We start from the raw sequence: 25,195 nt of genomic DNA on the forward strand, positions 1-25,195 counted from the left end.
TTTTTTGGCTTATAAATATGTTAGGTTATGCTTTTATTTTAACACGACAGTCGAGTCAATAGACAACCTTTTTGAATGTAGAAACAGGAGAGCATACGGTGATCGAATATGGAGAACTTGAAATTGGGAGAATGGATATGTGATCGGAGAAGATGGTGCCTTTGGAGACTGGCAAAAGAGGCCACGTCGAAAATATATTTGCAGTTAGCTCTCTTATTTTTTTTGGTTATAGGTTTTAGTAGTCAATAAATTTTTTTAGGGGCACTCAAAAGATACTATTGATTTATTGACACATGTACTAGCATTATATGTGGATGAATACTTTATTTATATATTATAAATTTAAAAAATGTATTCTAATGTATATATTTTATACCTTTACATTTTTATTATCTTACATTGGAATATTAATTTTTTATTAATTATACCATTTTAATTAATTTATAATCTCAAATCCATGTTTGGAAATATCTTAGTCCGTGCATAGCACGAGTGTGATACTAGTTGTTAATAAAGAATGAGTTTCACCTATTAGAGAGAAAAAAATATAAAAAAATAGAAAATGCATAATTTTAAAGGATGAACAACAATAGAAATGGTTCTTCTTTTTAAGAAACGGAGGAAGTAGTGGACATCCTAAGATAGTAATATGTGAGATTTAATAGCAGAAGAAGGAAGTATATATTAAATCACAAATTGATCCTTCAAAATTCATAACGAGTAAATATATACACATATCGAGATTTGTTAGAATCACCACATAATAATTAGAGATGATACATGTATGCATACATATATGATATATGTACAACAATGGTCGAGATATAATGAACTGGTAACTATCGCATATAAAAACTAACAAAAATGTATGTATTCAACGTACGCGTCGTGATGTGTAAGACAATTTCAGTGAAATTTAAGATGATGGACCAAAAATGTATGTGTAACAACAAAATGGATTTTAAGGTTAATTGTGTGTCTTGCATCTTGACTAACTTCAAGTCAAGAGTCGAGTTGGATTTAAATATAATATATTTCTGTAAATTATCTAAACAATTGATTAATTAGGTGTACTGTGTGTACCCTTTTGTTACGTAAAAAAAGATTGGCTGCTTCAACCTAAGTCTTGGAATTAACAATTTAATGCTTATTAAATCAAAAAGAAAATCATCCCGTTGTAATGTTCGTTTATGCATACAATTTCAACACAAACACTTCTAGCCACCAATTTAATCAGACCTACTTATTTTGCGTGACTGATCAACTTTTCAGTCATAGATAAAATGGATATGACAGCCTCTTGTGTATAATTTCTTTAATGTTTATGACCTAATTAGTCGCAAATTGTCTTCTCTTATATATATATTTTTTGATAATTATTTCATGCACATTCATTAATTTAATTTGGAATACAAGAAAAAGATACAAACATAGATCCAGATGAAAACCATCCGGAGATGCCATGTTTTTAATTTTGTCCAAAGATTGTTTGTTAGAAATCTAACAACCAGGTTGAAATTCAATCTTAATAATTAAGTTCAGACCGATAGAGAGAGATTGCAAGGGAAAGACCAGAAAAAAAGGATGTTATGATAATGTTTTGCTATAAGTGGAGAGGTCAAGCAGCCCATCACAGTGTGAATGCCACATACTAACTACAACAAAAATAATCAAGTCAAAAGTCTTGCTTAATAGCTAGTGTGACTCTGTAAAACTCATAGCAACTTCCCTCTCATAATATCATAATGCTACTATTCCTTGTATCTTTCCCTATATATATATATATATATATATATATACTTCCACACCCGCATCAATCTCACACTTCAAAGCATCCTACCTCCAAAATATCTCTTCTCTTTCTCTAGCTCTCTCTCATCCAATCTCAACTTTCCATAAACATCAACTATCTTTTTATACATAACTAAGAAGAGAAGGCAAAAAATGGATAAACTCCCAAAATGCGAGGCAAATTATGTAGCTCTTTCCCCCCTCACTTTCTTGAAGAGGGCTGCCGCCGTTTACTCCAACCGTGCCTCCGTCATACACCGCGGAGTCCGTTTCACATGGCGCCAGACTTATGAGCGGTGTTGCCGCCTCGCCTCCGCTCTCAACTCGCTCAATATTGTCCACAACGACGTCGTAAGTGAACTTCAAACTCTTAACTTTTCAATCATGTCATGTCACAACTGAAATGAGTCACTCACCCTTTTAAAAGGTCAGATAAAAGAAAAAGTTAACACGTGGGAGAAGAGATTTTTAACAACTTTTATAGCTAATCAAACTTTGTCTTACATGGCACAGGTATCCGTGTTGGCACCGAATATTCCGGCACTGTACGAGATGCACTTCGCCGTGCCAATGGCCGGCGCGGTGCTCAACGCAATCAACACGAGACTCGATGCCAAAACCATCGCCACCATCCTCAAGCATTCCGAAGCAAAGATTTTCTTCATCGACTACGAGTTCGTGCCCGTAGCCCGGGACGCGCTGAGGCTCCTCATGGCCAGCCTGCTCCAGGCGGACGCCGCGGCGTCGATGCCCCTGGTGGTGGTGATCGACGACATCGACACCCCCACCGGCATCCGCCTCGGCGAGCTGGAATACGAGGCGCTCGTATCCCAAGGCAATCCGAGATTCGTGCTGGAGGAAATCACGGATGAGTTAAGCCCCATCGCGCTGAATTACACCTCCGGCACGACGTCGGCGCCGAAGGGGGTGGTGTACAGCCACCGCGGCGCGTATTTAAGCACCCTCAGCCTGATCCTCGGATGGGGGATGCAGACCGAGCCGGTGTACCTGTGGTCCCTCCCGATGTTCCACTGCAACGGCTGGACCTTCACCTGGGGAGTGGCGGCGCGCGGCGGCACCAACGTCTGCATCCGCTCCACCACCGCCGCCGAGATGTACGACGCCATCTACACCCACGGCGTCACCCACATGTGCTGCGCCCCCATCGTCTTCAACATCCTCCTAGACGCCAAGCCTCACGAGCGCCGCCGCCTCTCTGCCCCGGTGGAAATCCTCACCGGCGGCGCCCCGCCGCCGGCCGCCCTCCTGGAGAGGATCGAGAGCCTCGGATTCCACGTGGTGCACGCGTACGGGCTGACGGAGGCGACGGGGCCGGCGCTGGTGTGCGAGTGGCAGAAGAAGTGGGACCGCTTCTCTACAGAAGAGAAGGCGGCCTTAAAAGCTAGACAAGGAATAAGCATATTGACGCTTGCTGACGTGGACGTGAAGGATCCGGCTACAATGAAGAGCGTAGCGCGGGACGGGGTCGAGATGGGGGAGATCGTGCTGCGGGGGAGCAGCATCATGAAAGGGTACCTGAAGGATGAGAAGGCCACGTCAGAGGCCTTCCGGGGCGGGTGGTTCTTCACGGGAGACGTCGGGGTGATACACCCCGACGGCTACGTGGAGATCAAGGATAGGTCGAAGGACGTGATCATCTCCGGCGGAGAGAACATCAGCAGCGTGGAGGTCGAGGGGGCGCTCTACAAGCACCTGGACGTGGTGGAGGCGGCTGTCGTGGCGATGCCCCACCCCGTGTGGGGGGAGAGCCCCTGCGCTTTCATTAAATTGAGAGAGGCCGCGGCGGCGAAGGAGGCGGAGATCATCCAGCACTGCAGGAAGAATCTGCCGCATTTCATGGTGCCCAAGGTAGTGAAGTTTATGGATGAATTGCCAAAGACTTCGACGGGGAAGATTCAGAAGTTTCAGCTGAGGGCGGTGGCGAGGACGTTTGAGGCTCCGGTGGAGAAGAGGCGGTCAACGCCGCCGCAGAGAAAGAGGCATGATCGTCGCCAAAATCAGGAGCAAGTTCTTGCTATGTCTCGTCTCTGATCATTAAATTGGAGTAGTTATAGTTAATTAAACAAGACATGGATAATTGTTGATCAGATTTTTGTGATACAAGATCAAGTATCGTTATGGTTAAGGATTCTCATCTTGATTAAGTGAAGAGGATCATTAGCTTGTACCTGTAATATAATATTGGTGTGTATTAAATTTACTTGATTGCATACTTACTACTAATATGAATTGTCTTTATATGATTTTCAATGAAATTAGAGAAAAAAATATATACATTGGAAGGAATAGGAGTAATTTAAATGAGGTTCCTAGAGAATGAACTCTGGGAGCGTCAAAATGACTTTGGGAATGCGCTTAAAGTAGTCATTTCTTCTAATTCGTTTTTTTATGTGATAAAAATCTGGATTGAGTGTTTAATATTGTTCAAAATTAATTTGTTTTTCAAGATCATGACTCATAACTAAAGACTAGTCCTCTACGTGATTTTGTCTGTGACATTTAGTACCGAACTCTTTTATTTATCGAACAACTGTAAGCATAAAATCAAACACCGCATTAGGATGACACAAGGAATGGATGCATACATCAACAACATTTTTTAAAAACTTATAGGATCTTTTGCAGATGTTAAAATGTTAATTTGTGCACCTAAGATAATAAGAGTGAGACTGCTGATACGTATAAAAATTAGCATTAGCCACAATATTTTAATAATACTAATATATATACATAAATTATTGAAAATGCGACTTATACATTCCTTTCTGTGATATTCAACCGAATCATTTCTCTTAATATAGAGGTTTGTGATACAACTATCACTATCTCATTCTTTCAATTGCGATATGAATCAATCAAAATCTGCTTTTGTAATATTTCAAAAATATACTACATTCAATTGAATAAGAATTTGCATGTAGTACTTTACCTAATTATCAAAACTAGACGATCCTAAAAGAGCTAAATTACATTTAGGCGCGTTCACTTGAATTCATGAATTTATCAATATTCTCAATCATCAGATTCATGACTATCCTTGCAATAATGAGTGCGTACAATTTATTGTTTCTAAATTATTAGCCTACACAAAACCAATCAATAATTAACCATATTTGGAGAGGACGTATTGTGCTTCCGTAGTTGGGAATTGTGAATGTCATAGATTAAAAATTCGTGTCACCAATTAAGTGTATCAATTTTTTAGTGTAAATTCGCAACACATTTATAAGATGTTTCAAATGTCACCTAATAAAATACTGAGACGTTTCACATGTACCGTGTAATATTTCAGCACACCACACGACATGTAGACCGCACACTCAATATGACACATCTTAATAAATTCATGAACTAGTACTACTACATAGTACATTAATTAAATGTCAAGATGCTGCGCCTCAGGAATTGTCGGTTTATAAACCGGTAGTACCGATATACTCCATCCCATCCCATGTAACTTACATTTTTTTAATCATAAATTCAAAATTAATTTTTTGTAATTAAATTAATATTTAAATATATGATAGATTACTTAATAAAGAAACACTTAGTTAACTCTAATATATTAATTAAATATCCTATTTCTTACTTAAAATAGAAACAATATACTTCCTCTGTCCTAATTAAGTTGAGTCGACTTTTTTGGGATGTCGCGACTAAATTGACTCATTTACTTTTTTTTGATAAAAAAACAAAACATCCAATTATTCTTATTTTATTCGGGTAGCGTTAAACTGCCTCCGAAAGAGAGAGGGAGGTGAAGGCATGGCAATGATTCACATCGGAACTAGGGTCTGATTCAAACAGTAAACTGACTATCATGTTGTCTCCTAAAGTCTCTTCTAGGACCATCATTGTCTTTATTTTTTAAAAAGCTTCGCGTGAATATCTCGCACGCCTCCATCGGAGTTTGGATGAGAAAGATATGACCATTTTACCAAGATTGCGGAGGACCGTGCAAAATTAGCAACTTGCCTAATTCACTAGCCTTGCGAACACAGCAACTCACCGGAATGTGGGCAGACTCCAGAACGGAATCAGCCGGTCGCTGAGTTTGAAACATTGTGAACCCAGCGACCCATCAACATATTTTTTTAGTGTAATGTTGTTTTATGCCTTATGTAATTTTAGTTATTTTAATTGTTTTGTATTTTTCCAAGAACAAAGTCTTAAGCTCATTTTCGACGATCGATAGACTGTCATTAATGTAGCGAAATAATATTATATATAACTAAATACGAATTGTTAGTTATTTTATACTCCCTCCGTATTAGGAGTCTCTCTTTGACCGGGCACGAGTTTTAAGAAATATAGAGAAAAGTTGGTTAGAAAAGTTAGTGGAATGTGAGACCCACATTTTTATATTGGTTTCATAATAAAATGTGAGTGAAATGGGTTAGTGGAATGTGAGGCCTACTACCATTTATGGTAAAAATGAAGAGTGACTCTTAATGAGGGACGGCCCAAAATAGAAATTAGCGCCTCTTATTCAGGGACGGAGGGAGTATAATATATATATATATATAATCATTAATATCAATACTTAGTGTATATAAATTAAATATATACTGTAAAAATATTATATTTGAAAATTAACATACTATAATTAATAATGTATCAAAAAAATACTAAGCGTTATGTATAATTAATTACACTATATTATAGAAATAATAATAAAATTTATTGAATAGTAAAGTATAATTAAATTTTTGGAGATGATAATCGGTTATAATCAATTGCTAATTAATTAGCTATCCCAAATTTAGATTAAATTGTATCTATACATTAGGAGTTTAGTGGTTGAAATAATGTCAGGTTATATTTTCAATTAAATTTTTAGTAAATTAACTTAAAGGGTGATAATGTCAATTCTTATACTCCCTCCGTCCATAAAAATAGTCTTATTTGTGGACGACACAAAATTTAATGATATTGGTAAAGTAAGACAGAGGAGGAAAATGTAGGTAGAGTATGAGAGAGATAAGAGAAAGTAAGAGAGATGATGAGAAAAAGTAGATAAAGTGTGAGAAAAAATTTCCATTTTGAAATTGGACTATTTTTCATGGACATTCAAAAATGGCAAAATGAGACTATTTTTCTTAAGAAGTATATGGTAGTTAAAACTAACCATTTTCTCTCTCCTCAAAATCATTTTAAAACTTTAAATCTATATAACTCTCTCGATATAAATTATTTTTCGTAAAAAAATATATCAAATTAAAGGTAATTTGATAAAGATTTTAACGAGATCTCAATTGCATATATTCCGATGATGATCGGATGATGAAATTCAATAATTTTTATTTCAATTTTCGTATATATTAATAATGCATGTACAAAATCAGTAAAATTATGTGATATTTTCGGGGTACTTGTGTGAAAATTCTCATGTCACTGTGTGATATTTGTAATACACTACGTTGATATATAAAAATCGTGAAAATCATTACTCCCTCCTTCCCTTAAATTTTGTCATAGTTTGACCGAACACGGGTTTTAAGAAATGTAATAGAAAGTGAGTTGAAAAAGTTGATAGGATGTGGTTCCTACTTTTAAAGTACTCCCTCGGTTTCAACTAAGTTGAGGCATAACTTTTATTGCAGCAAAAAAAAGAGAAATGAGGCATAACTTTTAGGTATGGAAATTAAGAAAGTGTGTTGAAAAGTAGGAGAGGAAAATAAAGTAGGAAAGATAAAGATATAGTAAATTAGATAGTGGAATAAGGTAAGATTGATTTGATGTCTTGTTTTTTGTTAAAAAAAGGAAATGACTCAATTTAGTTTGGACATCCTAAAGAGGAATACAATTCAACTTAATTGAGACGAAGGGAGCATTAGTTTTATAATAAAAATGTGAGTGTGAATAAGTTAGTGGAATGTGGAGTCCATTACCAAAAATGGTAAAAAGTGAAATGTGACAAATTTTGTGGGACGGATAGAAATGAGAAAATGTGACAAAATTTAGGGACGGAGGGAGTATGTTATAACAGATTGACAATTTTTACCATTTTTTGATATTTTGTCTACTATTTATTGAAATCTTTAAGCTTTTAATCTCATCCAATCATTTTAAGATATAGATATAAGATTAGTCTTAATCGTAGACTGGATACTATATGCAATTTAATATGACCTTGTATCACAATTAACAAATAGTATAATTTAATGATGAATAACAATTAGTATAATTTAATGATGAATTATTAGTTATTGTTAATTTAATGTGTAAGAATATTTAATGTTTATAATATTTCATAAAGTTCTTGTCGGAAAGTGGTAGAGATCATTTCACGACAGTTTAACATGAAGATTGAAGTGGACCGGTTTTAAAACATTAACTGGAAATGTGTTACCGTTCTGTTCAAGCGGTTCACGGCAGTTTAATACTCCCTCCGTTCCAAGGAAGATGACCCCTTCCTTGGGCGTCACGAGAATTTATCCAACTTTATTTTATGTGAAAAGTGGAGAGAGTAAAGTATGAGAGAGAATAATATGCATTCCATTTCGTATAAATTCATTTATATCTGGAGAAATTTTGGATATATTCGATACCTTTAAAGTAAATTAAAAAGATATTTTCAGCCCAACTTGTGGACTCTATTTTATTACCACTTCTAAGGGTGTCCATTATAGGGGGTGGACAGCCCCCTCCCACCGCCGCCCCCCTTCTCGAACCGCCGCGTCAGCCGCGGCTACTGCAATAGACAGCCGCGGCTATAGCCCCACTCCTTCTCTCTCTGCCACCCTCAGCCGCGTCCTCGCCCCGCACGCGGCTATCCCGCGTCCGCCGCCTCCCTCCCCCCTCGCCGCGTCCGCCTCCGGGGCGGACAACTCCGCCACTATAAGGCGCCCCGCTTTCGCCCCAAACGCAGCGTCCGCCGCGTCCACATTATAGTGGACGCTCTAAGTATCTAATCTCACAATTTTAAACTTTTGCCTACTCTTTCTAATCTCTATTGTTTACAATTACAATAACCTAATTACATTTTTCAATCTTTAGCTTAACTCTAACTTACAACTTGACATTTATAGGAATTGAACACCCATTCACATCCTAACGTGCTCAACCCAAGCTTGGCAATAATGAATGTCATTTTGTAAAAAAAATCATCTTTGACATTTTTATTTGTTGAAATAACAATGCTTACAGCAGAGAGAGAATTTTTTTTATGGACCTTTCTATTGATTACGAGTGCATTCCTATGTAATACGACGAAAATCAAGAAAATTTGTGATTTGGTAGCATTTTTATCATTTCAGATAAAAAATGTTTGGAACCAAGAGTGATCCTTGACCACAAATTCGTATAATATCTTGATGGTGGGACTCTATCTTAAATGTAATGGTGGATGTACCAATTTCATGTGGTTGCATCATTTTTTTGCTAGTACCATCGGTTCACGGTTCCAGTTTTCGCAACCCGTAAAGCGCCCCCTCTTTTTTTAATGTTCAAGACTATGATATCCATCGGCGATCCCAATAACTAATTTTCTTACTAGTTTATAGGAATTTCAGATAATGAAACATTTGTCCTGAATTTAAAGTTAATCCATATCCATACGTCAAATATCAGCAACATACATCTCTAAATTCAAGAGCACGGCACTATTGATGCCTTAAATAGTTTGTGATTAATTTGGTTCATCTATTTCCATATTTAAAAAAAAAAAGAGAGAGAGCGAGCACACACTAGCTTTGTCTAATGATCAAAGCTCATGGGATCTTACATAGATAGAAAAGTTGAGGAACCAAAAATTTCTCTATAGCAAGAACTCTGTAATTAATATATATAGGTCTAAATTCTAATGTGATTAATATATGGGCAAAGATTCTATTTGGTCAAGAAGTCTATACTGGATGGCTAATTTATATGGTCCACTGTGTAATGGCTTGATTAATATTGTGTATATTATACATTTATATTTCATTTGTTATCATGGAATTGACTGCTGATTATTGCAATCTTTAATTCCAAATCCAATATTTTAAACTAGTATACATTTGTATGCAAAATCCATTTCCATTTAAAAACCAATCAAAAAAATGCTAATTAGATCTATGCCCATATTAAAATAACTGGAAAATCTTTATAGGAAATAATTGGTACACTTTGAAATGTGACAATTCTCGCATGGACCACCTTCGTACGAGAGAGGGTAATAATAAGCATTCCATATCGTATCTAAAGAAATTTTGAATTTATTTGATATATTTCAAGTTGAATAAAAATAGGCCATATTTCTTTTTTCTTCTATTCCAGAAAACTAGTTCATATCCATTTATGGCAATATTTTTTTTATTCTCTTTTAATTTATCATTTATGGGTCTAGCTATCCACTACACAGTTTCAACTATTTTTTCTCCTTATATCTTACTTTACCAATTATACATTAAAATTAATGTCAATCTTAAATGGCCTACAGAGGGAGTAGTAAAAAATATCCAGCCTAACATGTGGACTCTATATTATGCTACCATTCTAAATATCTAATCGCACAATTTAACTTGTGCCTACCCCTTTTGCTTGCTTACATATTTGAATCATTACCTTAAACTATAACTTACAACTAAACATTTGTAGGAATTGGAACATACAAACACAACTCAACGGGATATTGGCAAAAATGAATATGAATGTCATTATGTAAAAAAAATCTGACAATTTCATCAGTTGAAATAAAATGTAGTGAACACTTAACTTACAACAGAGAAAGAATATTTTATTCTTTTGATATTGATTATATGATGGAGGAGTGTTCTTCCAATAGAGAACATAGTACAACAAAATACAGGGAAAATTGTGATCATTATTTGTTTCAGATAAAAAATGTTTGGAATTTAGGTTTGATCCTTGACACAAATTCATAAAATCTTGTTGGTGAGTCACTTTCAAAAGTCACTAATATCTAGATGGTGAGTCATTTTCGAAAGTGTAATGATAGATGTACCAATCCCATGTGGTTGCATTAGCTTCTTTGGTTGTGCCTCCTGCTCAACTTTGTAATGCTGCCTTTTTAATGACGAACACACCCTCCATTTCCTACTCCATCTTTTTTTTTTTTCAAATCTCTCTCTCTTTTTTACAATGATGATTTTCTATGGGAGCCATTCAATTCGATATCCCCAAATTCAGTCTAAACTGATATATGTTAATTAAAATTGATTTGAGAGTTTCTTAGAATTGATAGTGATGAATTTAAGAGAGAGCAATTATTGGTTAGATGAGTTAAAGGCTGAAGCTTGGTAAATGCTAAGATAGTTTCTCTACTCGCATCTATTGTTCTGAAATATCAAGCTTTTTTTTACTGGTTTTTTCCTACTCTTTTTTCTCTAGATTTTTCATGCTGGAAGTAGATTTTTCTATATTTATTTGATCAAATGTGTCTACCGAATTCTCCATGTTCTTATCTACTAGTATGCCAACGGTACTCATAGGTGACTATTGTGTGTGTTGTCTTTATATATGCTCTAGACTTCTTGTTCTTGGTGCTGTAAATTTGTATAGGTCCACCTAAGTTCTTTAAGCTTTATTTTATTTCTTCAAAAACTTTGCTATATGAATAGTATAATAAAAAGATATAAGAAATTATTGAATTAAAATCCCATGTATACTGTAATATTTAAAATTTGATAAGATCAAATATGTCATTGCTAATTTATTTCTGATTTCATAACTTTTCTATCAAACAAAGTGGACTTATTAGAAAAAAATATCAAACATGTGTGATTAAAATCAAATATTCTCTTAACTTGGCCATAAATCTTGATTACTAACTAACCTAGATATATCCCAAATCACTTATCAAACGTGCCCTAAGTCTAATATGGAATATAGATATATTTTATTAATATGTACACAATTGTGGAAAGACTTGCATCATGAATAAGTGTGAGTACGGTTTCAACATTTAATGAGCAGAAATGGTCGACATTTATGACATTAGACTTCCATTATACCCTATAGGATTCATCAGATGCAAGCTCCTCAATTGTTTGAGATCTGACAAAATATTTATCTTTAAATATACTAGGACATGAAGTATAATAAATTAGACGAACATTATCGTGGGGTCATTCTTTGATTCACATACTATTGATTTAAGGTACGGGAATGCAAAACCCGCTGCAGAGGTAAAGAGATGAAATTTTATGATTAGTCAGCAGTCGACATACTCGCATAAAAAAAGACTACATTTACAGCTTCCTACGAGACACAGATTGTGAAAAGACCATAACGAGTCTCACTTGCACACTTCTCGCAACTTCCATGGACGCGGGACATACAAGGAAAAGTACCTGCCGGTCTAATGCAGAAGCATATAAGCATATCAGCCAGGATAGATTGACAGCATGGAAAGAAAAAAAAAATAGAACAAGACAAGGCAAGGCAAGAGAAAAAATGTGGAGAATCATACAGTTATTTCCCAGGCAGTTCTTAACCACAACATGATGCAGCACGAGATCCGTCTGCAGGTCTATCAACCAAGAGCATTCCTGCTGGATTTTGGGTTGGTTGAGCTCTAGGTAACTTCTTTGCTGTGAATATAGCAAGGATAAATTAACAATGGCAATAATTGGGAATACTAATTCATGAAGCAAGAAGCAAACAGAAATACAGCATTCACATTGTTTACAATATTTCTTCTTTACATAAACTTAAGATCAATAGCCAATGCCATCATAAGACTTTGTTAACATAATATAATATCCAGAAAACAGTCTTAAGAAGAAATATGAAACATGGATAAGGCTTCATATCATAATGACAGATAAAACAGGGAGAATAAGATATGGAAACATATGCCTGGTCAAGCAGTTACACAGTACACACTATCATGTATCAGTGGGTGTCTTCTAACAATTACAGTATAATTTTGGTTAATATGTACTGGTAAAAAAATGTCAGGATGAAACATATAAGACGAACTATGCATCTATTCTAGCAAGTAGCAAATATTGAACCAGTGTTTTTCATAACACCAGGAAGGTACAGAATTTACTCAATACACAAAAGAGAAGACATATCGATTACGGTTATTTTTGTTTTTGAGCTTTCAGATGAACATAATGGGTCAATCCAGAAATAAGAAAGATGAATCATGATATCACATTCACAAGCTAGCCCCAAGAAATAGTATGTATTGATAAATCTTCTTTACCAAAGCCCCAAAGTCAGATAAAAAATTTAAAGTTCCTAAAAGGATCGATTTCCTAGGGAATCATGAAGGAACTACAGGATCTGTTCAAACATGGGAAAAACAAGCTCATTCTTAAGTCCAGAATGGAGTGTACTTGTATCAAATCTATCAACAAGCCTGAGCTTCTCTTCAACATGGCCCTTGTGACTAGCAGTGGCTTGGTCAAGCGCTCACTCACCTTGCACATAATGCAGGTATTTGACAGACTGGTAATACTAAAATACTCATACGTCCAGATGATTGAACAACTGCACGTCATGTATCTAGTGGCGGATCCAGGAAACAATTTTGGAGGCAGCGGAATCAATAGGAGTGAACAAATGAGGGTGTTCTTTTTACATTAAACAGGGGTAAATTTGTAATTTCACAAATCAAGCTTTAAATAATCTCAAAGCGACATCATTTAACGACTTCTTCTTCCAAAAATATTTCCACATATCAGGGTGGTGACCGTAGCATACAGATCCTAAGGAAGAATTAGGTCATCCTTCCGATTTAGATAGGCTATGTCAATTTATTATTACGTTTCATAAAATATACTCCCTCCGATCCCTAAAAATAGAGAATTTTGGTAAAGTATGAGAGAGAAATAGAAAAGTAATTGAAGTAGTGTTAGTGGATAATGGAGACTTTTTTGGGGATGGACGGGATAAAAAGTGGACTAGTTGAATTCCACAGAGGGTACTGAAGAAGTAGTAAAGGAAAGAAACCTAATGAAAGAGTAGAGAAGAAAATGTTCAATGTTTAAGGCTCTCGAATTGACAACTTGATGGCAATTTGACAGAAAATTAAGATTTTAGTTCTTTGAACAATTGAAACTATTGAGCCCCCTACTTGATCCTTTTCTTTTGTACTTTTTCGCTGATTATCCTTTCACTTCTCAAGAAATCCTTTTGCAAGCAACAGAATTTCGATGGAGAGCATATACCAAGAACACTTCAAGAAGGAATTACAGTGGAAATAATCATAACACACAGAACCTTCTGGTACAAAGACATATTGTTAGATAAGTAAGTAGAGGAGGTGAGTATAATAAGGAAAATGTGACAACAGATGCATTTGAATTTTCATAATCCTTGACAGCATTCCTCCAAATTCGAAAAAACGAAAACAAGCAACTGGAAACAAAGAAAGAAACATACCTATTTCATAGAATGTATCATTGACATTAACTGCAGTTTTTGCAGAGGTTTCCAAGAAGAAAAGACCATTTTCATCAGCATAAGCACGGGCTTCCTACAAACAGTAACAAACAACTGGCATTGTTCAGAGCATCAGTAGCTTCAGCATAAGTTAGATAACTATCAATGAACTAATACCGATTTGAGTTCACCTACCAAGAAACTACATTATGCAAGGGGAGATTTAAATAAACTAGTACAATTTTATCAAGATCAAAAGTCAAAGAACTATCTACTGCAAAAACTTTCTACACCCAAATTGAATTGCTCTTTTCATCTTTCTAGTCTTATTTCATAATCTCCTGCACAGGAGGTGACAGAAGAGGAAGAGAAAGGTTTACATACAGGCTGGTGCTATTAAAATTCTTTACCAATGTTGTAGTACATACACCCTCACAGAAAAGCATGCAAAAACAAGGTGGCATATAGGACCACATTAATGATTAAACTGAGGGTGATGAAGAACACTGCCATTTGAACAGATAAATGCACCCAAAAAAAACAGCATACTTACTTCGGCAGTTACATTCCTCTTGTCTTCAAGATCACATTTATTTCCAGCCAGTGCCATAACCATGTTAGGATTACCTGCAGACAATGAGAACATGTGTCAGCACATACATAAACAAAGAGAGAGAAAAGTAAAAAGAAACAAAACAACAACTGGTATATGTCTCTTCCTTATTCCCTGAGATCCCAGGCCCTACTCTAGTGCAAATAGAATGAGTGGTCAACCCCATTCACGATATTAGGCCTATGCTTATCTCATGCAGCTCAAAGGAGAAATAACCAAAAACATAAGCACCTTGCTTTTGTAGTTCCTGCACCCACTTCTTAGCCTTTGCAAATGAATCCTGCATCACCAAGCAGAAGCAAAAGGCAATATCCATATGACAAACCTCAAAAATCACACCCTTATTTATTGTTTGTGAAAAAGACATGATAAAAAACAAGATAATAGAGTGCTTGGTGCCAAAAAAATGAATGGCAAGGTCAGCAAAGTATATAGAACCTACATTTATGTGATCAATAGAGATGCATAAACATTTTTACTGCCCATATATATTGATACAGCCAGTATATATAATTCATCAGATCTATATGACATGCATACTGAGGGTTGTTCGAATACCGAGCTAGTGATGTCGTAAACGATGATCGCAGCAGCGGCACCTCTATAATACATGGGAGCCAAGCTATGATACCTCTCCTGGCCAGCAGTGTCCCAGATCTCAAACTTCACAGTGGCACTGTTCACAGATACCGTCTGTGAGAAGAAGGCCGCCCCGATGGTTGATTCCTGTGAAATAAACAGAAACATATCGATCAAATTAACACATACATCATTTTGAATCAAAACTAAATTAATACATAAATAGCCCCAAATTCGCGATCAATATCAATGATGCATCCGCCATTCATCTACACACAATGTAATCAACGATGATAGCTACTAGAAGATTGGGGATGAAGAATTACTTGGAATTCGAGAAATTGGCCCTTCACGAAACGTATGACAAGGCTCGATTTACCAGTACCCATGTCTCCAAGTAAGACCTAAGAAATGAAAAAACCCCAAAATCATTGAAAAGTAGAAAAGAAATAAACAGAAGAAAATGATGGTGGAGAGAACGCGACTAACGAGTTTAGCATTGAGGTTGTTGTGAGCAGTATCAGCCATAGCCCTTGTTGAGAGAATGAAGAAGATTAGCTTGCAAAACAGTGCGTTGAAGCAATGAGAAAGTAGTGGAATTTCACAGAAAATTGAAGAAGAAGGATGAGGTGGTGGTGATGGTGGTGGTGATGGTGATGGTGGGGTGAATCGTTGGGTTTTTGAGTTGGACTTTTCTCACCGACCTGATCAAGTGATGACGGGTCAAAATCATATGCATTTACTTCAACTTATCATGAGGCCATCCACGATAGAAATAGCTCAGCTATAGCCTAGCCACTGCCAAATCATCAGCACTAAAAATCCTCCTGCCACATCATAAATAGCTTAGCCATAGCCTAGCCACATCATAAATAGCCCAGCCACATCAATAGCCACATCACTAATAACAATTATATAAAATTACATAATTAACAATCACACAATATACGGAATTAAATTTACGCCACAAAAACGAGAAAATTCACTAATATTAATAAAATTTAAAAAGTACATTAATTAAAAAAATTTACATAATTAAAAAAAAAAACTAACGTCGTGCAGTCCTCCGCGCCCATAACTCTTCAATTAAATCCTTTTGGAGTCGAATATGAGCCTCCGTTTGGCGCATGTCGGCATGTGCTTGGAGGCGGTCGTCTTCATCGTGGGGTACCCCACTCCGTACGTTAGGGGCGGCTACGCCGTGGCTTGGACCAGCTTCATTATCGTCGTTGGTCCAATCAGTCAGTTGTCCACCTTCATCTTCGACAATCATGTTGTGCATGATTATACAGGCGTACATTATATCAGCAATGCAGTCGACATGCCACAAACGCGTTGGCCCCTTAACTGCCGCCCATCGAGCCTGGAGCACACCAAATGCGCGTTCCACGTCTTTGCGCGCCGACTCCTGTCGTGCCGCAAAGTAGGCCTTCTTCTCATCTCCTGGGCATCGGATCGTCTTCACAAAGACGGGCCACCTAGGGTATATCTCATCCGCCAAGTAGTAGCCCATATCATGTCGGTTGTCGTTGGCGACAAAACTGATGGCCGGACCGACACCCTGACACTGCTCGTTGAAAAGTGGCGACGAGTTGAGGACGTTGAGGTCGTTGTTCGAACCAGCTATCCCAAAATACGCATGCCAAATCCACAGCCGGTAATCAGCTACGGCCTCGAGGATCATCGTGGGATTCTTTCCCTTGTAGCCGGTAGTGTACATCCCCTTCCAGGCAGCGGGGTAGTTCTTCCACTCCCAATGCATACAATCTATGCTGCCTAACATCCCTGGGAACCCATGCTGTTCCCCGTGCATCCGCAGCAAATCCCGGCAGTCATCGGTGGTAGGGCTTAGAAGGTACTGATCCCCGAATATTTCAATCACGCCCTGACAGAAATACTTCATACACTCCAGGGCAGTCGTCTCACCGATGTGGAGGTACTCGTCCCACATGTCTGCAGCGCCTCCGTAGGCCAACTGCCGGATTGCCGCAGTGCACTTTTGAATAGGAGTGTGGCCGGGTCTGCCAGCCGCATCGTGCCTAAAGCGGAAATACAGATATCGTTGCTCCAATCCGTTAACAATACGCATAAACAGGGACCTGCGCATCCTAAAACGGCGCCTGATGTGCAGCTACGTGATCACGATCAATCACCGCTCGGCGGTGTACCACTGGTCGAGGTCGAGGTACTGCCGACTGCAAGGCCCTCTGCATCCATTGATCAATCTCACGGTTCGTATAGGCCTCTAGCGCTTCGTTCATTATACGCTAGTACTCCTCAGCATCCCCACCACTCCCACCACTACCACCGGCGTTACTCATTTCTAGGTGTTGATCTTGTACAGAAATTAAGATAGAGATAGTACTCGTTAATACAAGTGGTGCGAATGAAAATGACGGGCAAGTCGCGTATATATAGTGTTTCGGAAACAAAAAAAAAATTAAAAATTCGCGCTAGGCGGTGCGCTAGGCGATCCGGACGCTGCAATAGCGCCTAGCGGATCGCCTAGCGCACCGCCTAGCGCCGCGGAACCGCCGAGCGCTAGGCGGTTTTTTTCTGCGAAATCGGCTAGGCGGCTGCAATAGTTCGCCTAGCGCACCGCCTAGCGCCGACGCTCGGCTAGGCGCTATTGTGGATGCTCTAATGTTCCTTCGAATTTTCGTAACAATAGTAACAAATTCACAGTCTTCAAATTTTTGGAATGTTACACCCTTTTATAATTTATGTTAGTGTTACACATCAATTTTAGAAAGCTTTTGTATTGTTTGATATATGACCAATTTTATGTGTTAATTGATTCTCTAACTAAATTAAGGTCAAGCTCTCCTTCCTATTTAATTGCCGTAATCATTGCAAATTTTACAGGAACACACGAAACTATTAGGCATATTAATTCCGCAAAATGGGGAATCTTCAAGTAGGAGAATTCGGAAAAGAAAAACAAATCAAATTGACATGATGTTTAATACTTTATTATCATACCATTAATGAAGAAATAAAGTTTAATTTCCATTTATTAGGATGATCAATTATAATAACAAGGTGTACAATAAGACATTATATCAACCTCGTTTCCTTTCTCTATCTTCACGAGCCTAACACGATATTATATGCATAATGCCCATAACTAATTAGTGTGAAGACTATAAATTATCAAAGTGATATTATTAAAACGAGAAATAGAGATAGAATCCAAAGTTTGAGAAACAGTAGAGTGACAATGAATGAGACCAAAGGCTTATGCCAAATCTCAGAGGAAAAAGAAAAAAGACAAACAATCTTCACAATCTAGAGATCTGAAGAGGAACAGTTATTTCAACAATTTCCTCTCGACAAGCAACGAGGGGGATCCTTTCCAGCGTTCCCATCCTCTGCATCAGATGCCTCTCACAGTTTTCAGCCGCCATAACTCCTGCTGAATACGCACCATGAACCGAACCTTGATGATCCACACTCACTGCTTCACCTCCAAAGAAGATATTCCCCACGCTCGCCCGCAGCCGGTCATATATATCGTCCGAATTCCCCACTGCGTCATACGAGTAGCATCCCCTGATGTTGGGATCCATTCCCCAACGCGATACAAGATACTGGACCTGTCACCAACACACCGTCAGATGCTGTAACTTGTTGTTATACGAAAAATTACTCAAAATGTCTACTTACAGGTTCTGTGGCATCCGGAAACATTCCCTTCAGCTGCACCATTACAAAATCAGCAACAGCCTCATCAGACAGCTTCTCTAGATCGTTGGCAAGAGCTCCGGCTGCCATGTAGACAAGGACGGGATGACCTGTTGCCTTGTGCAGATTCAGAAAGTAGCCACAAGAATATGAAGTGTTGGCAACAACGCCCAAGAACTCCACATTAGGCCAAAACACATGGTCAAATTTTAATGCGATCTTGTTCTCATTCCCTATCCCAAGATCTGATATTGCAGATAATTTCCATTCGGGGAGCTTAGGCTCAAACTCGATTACCTTCGCCTTTAGAACACCCAATGGGACAGTGACAACTACAGCATCTGCAACAAAATTCCTCCCATCTTCAACTGCTACTGTAACCTTCTTATACCCATTGACAATCGTTTTTACCCTGTTAATGCCATTCGTGAGTTAATCTTCTAAGAGAGTGAGATGAAAAAAAGAAGTAGAGAGTAAAGAGGGAACTGAGATGAAAGAAATAACGAGAATATAATTCATGCATACCGATGATTTAAGCGAATATCAATATCTCTTGACAGTGCCTTTATCACAGGATCATACCCTTGCACCATAAGCCCGTGACCACCAGAAAGGAGTTGTTCCTGAACAAGCATGAATTCCGAAAGGCAGGTTAAGCAATAAAGATCAATCACATTCACAACAAATCATAATACAGATATTATGCATGGAAGCCTAGGAGCAATACCTCGATTATTAACTCCAGTATAGGAAAATTATGTCCTTAACATGAACTAAGTTCTACATGCTACACTTCTATATCCAATAAGTATTTGAAGACGGATACTTAACATATACAAAGCTCATTCAACATCTTTGAAGAAAGATTGAGGCAGTTATTCTAAATTTCATACTCCTATATAAAATCATGATATTAGCATAAGTATCGACTTCAATACAATATTTAACCCAAAGTGAACTACATTGCCATTTCCAAAATAAATTTGATTTGATTAACAACTACTACTTATTATGAATTCATAGTACTAACAGAAACAATTACCGAGACATTATTTTAGGAGAGCTAAAAATGCTACATGAAAAGTAGAGCAGACCACAGAAACTGTAGAAAGGCGGACATTTTACCTGATCCCAGGCTCTCAGTGATATCATTTCTGTATCTGCAGCAAACCAAGCCTCCATTCGGCATATATACCACTGCAACACTTCATAAGCAAGGCCTTCTTGTCTGATCAGAAGCATATTATAACCGTAAGCAACGAAAATCCATATTTGACCAGGTACTTTAAAATACCACAAGAGGGCTAGTTTCTGGTACCTTAACTCTGGATTCTTTTCCAGCACGATCAAAATTGCATCCTTAACAGACATGTCACTGTTCTGTCCATCCCTCACTTTATCCGTCTAGAAAAGATAAACTATTACTAAGTAAGTATGCATGTAGCAGATAGATTTTCGGCCTGTTTATACCGAAACATATTCATAGAATGAGGTCATACCTCCTCAAGGATTTTCTTAAATGTGACTCCAACTTCAGTAACTATATTTGGAGGAACTTGTTGCCCATTTTTGTCGAAAAGTGCATAACTGCATGACCAAAGACAAAAATCAAGATCCTTAGAGAAAATTAGGACGTACTGCAGATTGATGTCATCAAGGTATAATAGTTCCATACCTTTCCAAATCATGATCATATAGAATGGAGTCATCACCACTTGTACGATACATTGTGAGGCCCAACCGACGGATAACAGGAGACAAGGGATTCTCATTGCAAACACCGTGTAACCTGAAATGAAATATATATGTGTCAATAACATTATTTTTTAAATAAGCATATTATGCACATATGTGCAAACCAAATCTATTGCGAAGTGCAAATAAAACCAGGTATCATGATTGGAATTTTCAGGTTTCCCAATTCACGTCAACTAATCTAAAAATAGAGTTCATAATGATACACAGCTATACACACACATGGAGTTGTGTATTGGTTATATTCAATAATCTGTGAAAAAAAAGCAACATTAGAGTAATTTATAAAAAGCATTATTAACATAAAAAATACTCTAAAAAATACTCCATCCGTCCCGCTTTAGGAGTCCCAGTTGAGTCGGGCACATATTTTAAGAAATTGTTTGAGTGTGTAAAAAATAAATGTTGTAGTAGATGTTGGGACTCACTTTTAATACTTTTTTTTTATTTTGTTGCATTTTTTATTAGTTTATCCCAACCGGGACTCCTAAAGCGGGACGGAAGGAGTAGCATAATTATAAAAAAATATATATTTTATATTAATAACATTATCACAGAAAATTCATTATCGTATGTTAAAGAAAACATAATTTCGTTTGAGAATAATCTTGACTATCCATCAAGCAATATCTATGGACTAGATTGGTTTATAGATAACATAAGGATCTTTTTTTCCTTTTGATCCCTATGATCGATATTGCAGAAGTGGCAAAATATAATTATTACTATTAAAAAACCTTAGAGAGCACGCACACACTATTGGATCAATTTAGAATCTCAAAAAGGGAAGGAAGCACAAAAACTAAAGGAGTCTTAGTCAACATAGAATAAAGCCCTGTGAAGTATCAAACATATAGAATCACAAGGCATATGCTTCTCTTTCAGAAATTATACGACTGAAGAAAAACAAAAACTTAAACCAACCATGAAGCTCCCATGTCCACCGGGCAACCAAATGAGTAATCTGTGTGGATGCGCCCACCAATTCTATCTTGAGATTCCAATAAGATCACCTGAACAGAGATACAGAACCCACATCGACCACCAAAAAGAAGATAAATAAATCAACTCTAATCACTATAAGAAGAACCCATTATAACTAAGAGATTCCACCTTAAAAGATGCATTCTGAAGCGTGCGCGCAGCAACAATCCCTGATATACCCCCACCAATGACAATAACAGAAGGTGAAGCACTGTGTGATCTATCAGCAAGGGATGCATAAATGTCTGGACACCACATGACAATACATCATTATGATGACAAATTCATACGAATAATAGGAGTTCCAAAACATAAAGCAGGAGGTATATTCTATACTTTCATGGCAACAATTAAAAGAATAAATGGAACATAGACAGATGAGACAGATAATTTCAACGTGAAACATGGACAAGGCAAAGCTTGTTAATGTTATACTACTACTAATTTTCAGGTAGACAATCTTTCATCGGAAGCAAAGTCACCACCATGATATTCACTTTCTTCCAACCAATTGCGACAAAATTAAGATTTCACCAAGGCAAATCCAAAACAGGTGATCATCGACACAGAAAATATGATACCAGATGATTATCAAACAAACGCATTTCAATTCTGAGTCCTGATCTAAGTTGGAATAATAGTAAGCGTGAAGAAATCATAAGTTAAAGCGTCTCATCGCCAAATCTAACAATCTGCTGTCATTTACCTAGCATTAAATTAAACAAGAAAACAATCGAAATTCGAAACAAATTAAACATCATTGCTCACCGTCATAAAAGTCACCGGAGAGAGAATCATCGCCATATTTGAGTTCCATCATACGACAACCACAAAATCTCGCTCTACCTCCGCCCACTCTCTGAAATTCCGTACACCAAATCCGAGGAAATCCAAGAAGCAACCGAAACGAAAATCGATCTCACAAAAACACAATCGGATCTCGAAAGGGGGTAATTTACGGGTGTATAGGAACAGGGAAATTGGAAATCAATTGAGAAGAGTGATAAAGGAGGAACAACAAGAGGCCGGCAATGAAGCGGCTGAGATTGTTCGCGGAGCGGAGATTATCGTCAAACCAGCTCATAATAATCATAATCAGAGAAGCAGCATTCACAGTATCGAGAATGGGAACCGATGGCCAGATTCACAACCGATGGGTTATCCTTCGTCGGTTGCATAGATCGATCAATTGCTCTTAGAACTATCAATCCTTTCCGTCTCTCTCTCTCACCGCCTCCCCTAATTCTCGCTCTAGCGCTGTGTTTGGTAGGTTTTTGTTTTGGTTTTGGGAGAAGGAATTTATAGGCGGAGAAGGAATTTATGAGAGGCGCCGGATTCGCGATTTTTATGCAAGGTTATGTGCATGAACGCAGTTTATAATGATCATCTGTTCAGGTGCAAATACGTCATTTACTTGAGGTCACAGGTTAGATTTGGGTGGAACCGATAACAGCCTAGCCCAACAATGTCGGCTTCCGCGATATTTCCTTCTCTCTCAATTGATAGAGATAGATGCTTTTGGAGTTTGAATCCAATTGCAATTCGTCTTTTGCCTTCCACTTGGATTTGGCTGAGCTGGACGTGTCCCTCCGTCCTACTCTCTCGTAGGGACGTCTCTATTCTGACACAAGAATTTAGGTAGTGATGTTTAGTGAATTAAATTATTCATAGTCAAGTAAGAGAGACTAAAATAAGAAAGAGAGAGTAAAATAAGAATGAGTAGGAGTGATGAGTGAGATGATTGTTGCCAAAAAAAGGAAACGTCTAACTTACGTTGGATCGTACCAAAAAGGAATAGTATCACTTAGGCTGGGATAGAGGGAGTATTAAATATGAAATATTTATTTTTCGATGCAAGATTTTATATTATTTTATTTTGTGAATTATATAAATTGAAAGATATAAAAAATAGAAATAATTTATTTTTATTTTAAAAAACGTTTCATTATGAAACAATTCCAAAAAAAATTTTATTTTATTTTTAGTGGGACAGATAGAGTATTTTCTAATGGTAATGGCATAATTCATCTCGTTCAAGGCCATATAATATTGTTTAATTTATTAAGTTATAGTATAAAAATAATTTAGAAAGAGTGATATTTTTATTTTTAGAAATATAGTAATATCGTATTGAATGAAATATTTCAAAGATGAAAACTTATCATTTTTGAATGGGACAAGAGGAGAGGAGTATTACGTTTCATTCATTTTAACGAAAACTTATCAGTTTGATTGTAGATTTATAGTATGGCTAAGTTGGAAAGTTTAAAACGACATTAATTGACTTTTTTCTACAAATTAGGTTTTTCTTTTATATCAATTAAATTTTCTTTTTTACATTAATTAACATTTATTAGTTTCTATTGTTACTTATATTTCCTTATGTACTAGGAGTGGCATTTAGAGCATCCACAGCGGAGAGCACACCGTTGTCCGTTCGTCCGTGCCAGCGGCACGGCACCGTTGCGCTCGTGCCGCTGCCACGGCGCTGCTCTTAGCTAAGAGCACGTCCGTGTCAGCGAGCAAAGCGACGTGGCGCGTTTCTATGTGGATGCTCTTATACTTCAAACATAATTAAGTGTCAACAAGCACGAATGTGGATGCTCTTATACTTCAAACATAATTAAGTTGCGTGGGACAAGTTGTAAGAGACAAATTTGATCAATAGTTTTGTTAGTTTAAATCTCACTCGTTTTCTTTTCAAATTTGGTGTATAATTATAGTAGAAATTCCATCAACCTATCAAACGTTCTTACACAAAATTTTGTGGCATCTGTATTCAATTGGTCTTTCTTTTCATTCTTAGTTGGGTCATTTTTCACTATAGATTCAGTACTTATTTGTGGTGAACTCACTGTTGCAAATATCCTTCAACTATCCAACAAGTTATTTCGCCAAATCGAAGGCAGAACACGTAGGAGACTAGCTACCAAAACGAGCGTCATGCCTCGGCGCGAAGAAGGAAAGGTTGTTCCACCACGCGCCACCCTCTCTAGGCCAATCATTTTAGTGTGTTTCATAGTAGTGGAGTCATTTCCTTTTTTTAGTATAAGTCAACACATTTCTTCTCCCTTCCTCTACTCTCTCTTAGTTTATTCTATCTTCGTCTCTCTACTTTTTTTCATTTCCTATTTTATTCTTTCTTTACTTAATTCACTTTAACGCATTTTTTTCAAACTGCGTGACGAAAAGAAACGCTTCCACTACTATATAGAAAGTAGGGAGTACAAATTTAAGATATATACTAGCTACTTCTTGTTATCTGATTCTCCATCCATATTTAAAGAGTATTTAATGAGCTTGGCTAGAGGATTCGGATATGACTTATCTTAATATACTTGTGTATAATTAAATTAGCACAATTTAATTAAAGTATTTAATGGATAACTATAGTGGCTATCTTAAGTGCAGCAATTGATATGTTAATCA

General features: G+C 37.1%; 3 protein-coding genes across 5 annotated transcripts; 1 reads left to right on the forward strand and 2 right to left on the reverse strand.

Moving 5' to 3' along the window:
* The first annotated feature begins 1,723 nt into the window (after window positions 1-1,723).
* On the forward strand, window positions 1,724-4,035 carry LOC121783222 (trans-cinnamate:CoA ligase, peroxisomal-like). The gene is made up of 2 exons (XM_042181233.1): window positions 1,724-2,142; window positions 2,305-4,035. The coding sequence occupies exons 1-2, from the start codon at window positions 1,945-1,947 to the stop codon at window positions 3,841-3,843; spliced, it is 1,737 nt and encodes a 578-aa protein (XP_042037167.1). The 5' UTR covers window positions 1,724-1,944; the 3' UTR covers window positions 3,844-4,035.
* A 7,787-nt stretch (window positions 4,036-11,822) lies between these two features.
* LOC121783753 (ras-related protein RHN1) lies at window positions 11,823-16,058 on the reverse strand. 2 transcript variants are annotated; one of them, XM_042181924.1, is made up of 8 exons: window positions 15,833-16,058; window positions 15,670-15,747; window positions 15,323-15,490; window positions 14,996-15,044; window positions 14,705-14,778; window positions 14,152-14,245; window positions 12,227-12,347; window positions 11,823-12,107 (listed from the first exon to the last, which is right to left on the reverse strand). In XM_042181924.1, the coding sequence occupies exons 1-7, from the start codon at window positions 15,869-15,871 to the stop codon at window positions 12,247-12,249; spliced, it is 603 nt and encodes a 200-aa protein (XP_042037858.1). In that variant the 5' UTR covers window positions 15,872-16,058; the 3' UTR covers window positions 11,823-12,107; window positions 12,227-12,246. The 2 variants fall into 2 exon arrangements, with proteins under 2 accessions (XP_042037858.1, XP_042037856.1); XM_042181922.1 differs by having other exon boundaries at window positions 11,823-12,115.
* Window positions 16,059-18,493: 2,435 nt separating this feature from the next.
* Window positions 18,494-23,130, reverse strand: LOC121785048 (probable polyamine oxidase 4). Of its 2 annotated transcripts, none has more exons than XM_042183388.1 (10): window positions 22,545-23,130; window positions 21,896-22,012; window positions 21,707-21,795; window positions 20,703-20,816; window positions 20,527-20,614; window positions 20,346-20,431; window positions 20,153-20,255; window positions 19,553-19,650; window positions 19,010-19,439; window positions 18,494-18,939 (listed from the first exon to the last, which is right to left on the reverse strand). In XM_042183388.1, exons 1-10 carry the CDS (start codon window positions 22,584-22,586, stop codon window positions 18,625-18,627), a joined length of 1,482 nt encoding a protein of 493 aa, XP_042039322.1. In that variant the 5' UTR covers window positions 22,587-23,130; the 3' UTR covers window positions 18,494-18,624. The 2 variants fall into 2 exon arrangements, with proteins under 2 accessions (XP_042039322.1, XP_042039321.1); XM_042183387.1 differs by having other exon boundaries at window positions 21,896-22,011; window positions 22,535-23,130.
* Window positions 23,131-25,195: the final 2,065 nt, after the last annotated feature.

Source organism: Salvia splendens, chromosome 21, assembly GCF_004379255.2.
Source record: "Salvia splendens isolate huo1 chromosome 21, SspV2, whole genome shotgun sequence".
NCBI classification, from domain to species: Eukaryota; Viridiplantae; Streptophyta; class Magnoliopsida; order Lamiales; family Lamiaceae; genus Salvia; species Salvia splendens.

Bases quoted from the DNA above. Each gene is read 5' to 3' on its own strand.
- LOC121785048 (XM_042183387.1), bottom strand. From the start codon at position 22,586: ATGATGGAACTCAAATATGGCGATGATTCTCTCTCCGGTGACTTTTAT. The intron at 22,012-22,534 runs GTGAGCAATGAT...TGTGGTGTCCAG, and splicing joins CTCCGGTGACTTTTATGACG to ACATTTATGCATCCCTTGCT. The intron at 20,817-21,706 runs GTTGGTTTAAGT...ATTTCATTTCAG, and splicing joins GTGGACATGGGAGCTTCATG to GTTACACGGTGTTTGCAATG.
- LOC121783753 (XM_042181924.1), bottom strand. From the start codon at position 15,871: ATGGCTGATACTGCTCACAACAACCTCAATGCTAAACTC. The intron at 15,748-15,832 runs GTTAGTCGCGTT...TTCATTTCTTAG, and splicing joins ACAACCTCAATGCTAAACTC to GTCTTACTTGGAGACATGGG. The intron at 15,491-15,669 runs GTAATTCTTCAT...TTTATTTCACAG, and splicing joins GCCAATTTCTCGAATTCCAA to GAATCAACCATCGGGGCGGC.
- LOC121783222 (XM_042181233.1), top strand. From the start codon at position 1,945: ATGGATAAACTCCCAAAATGCGAGGCAAATTATGTAGCTCTTTCCCCC. The intron at 2,143-2,304 runs GTAAGTGAACTT...TACATGGCACAG, and splicing joins ATATTGTCCACAACGACGTC to GTATCCGTGTTGGCACCGAA.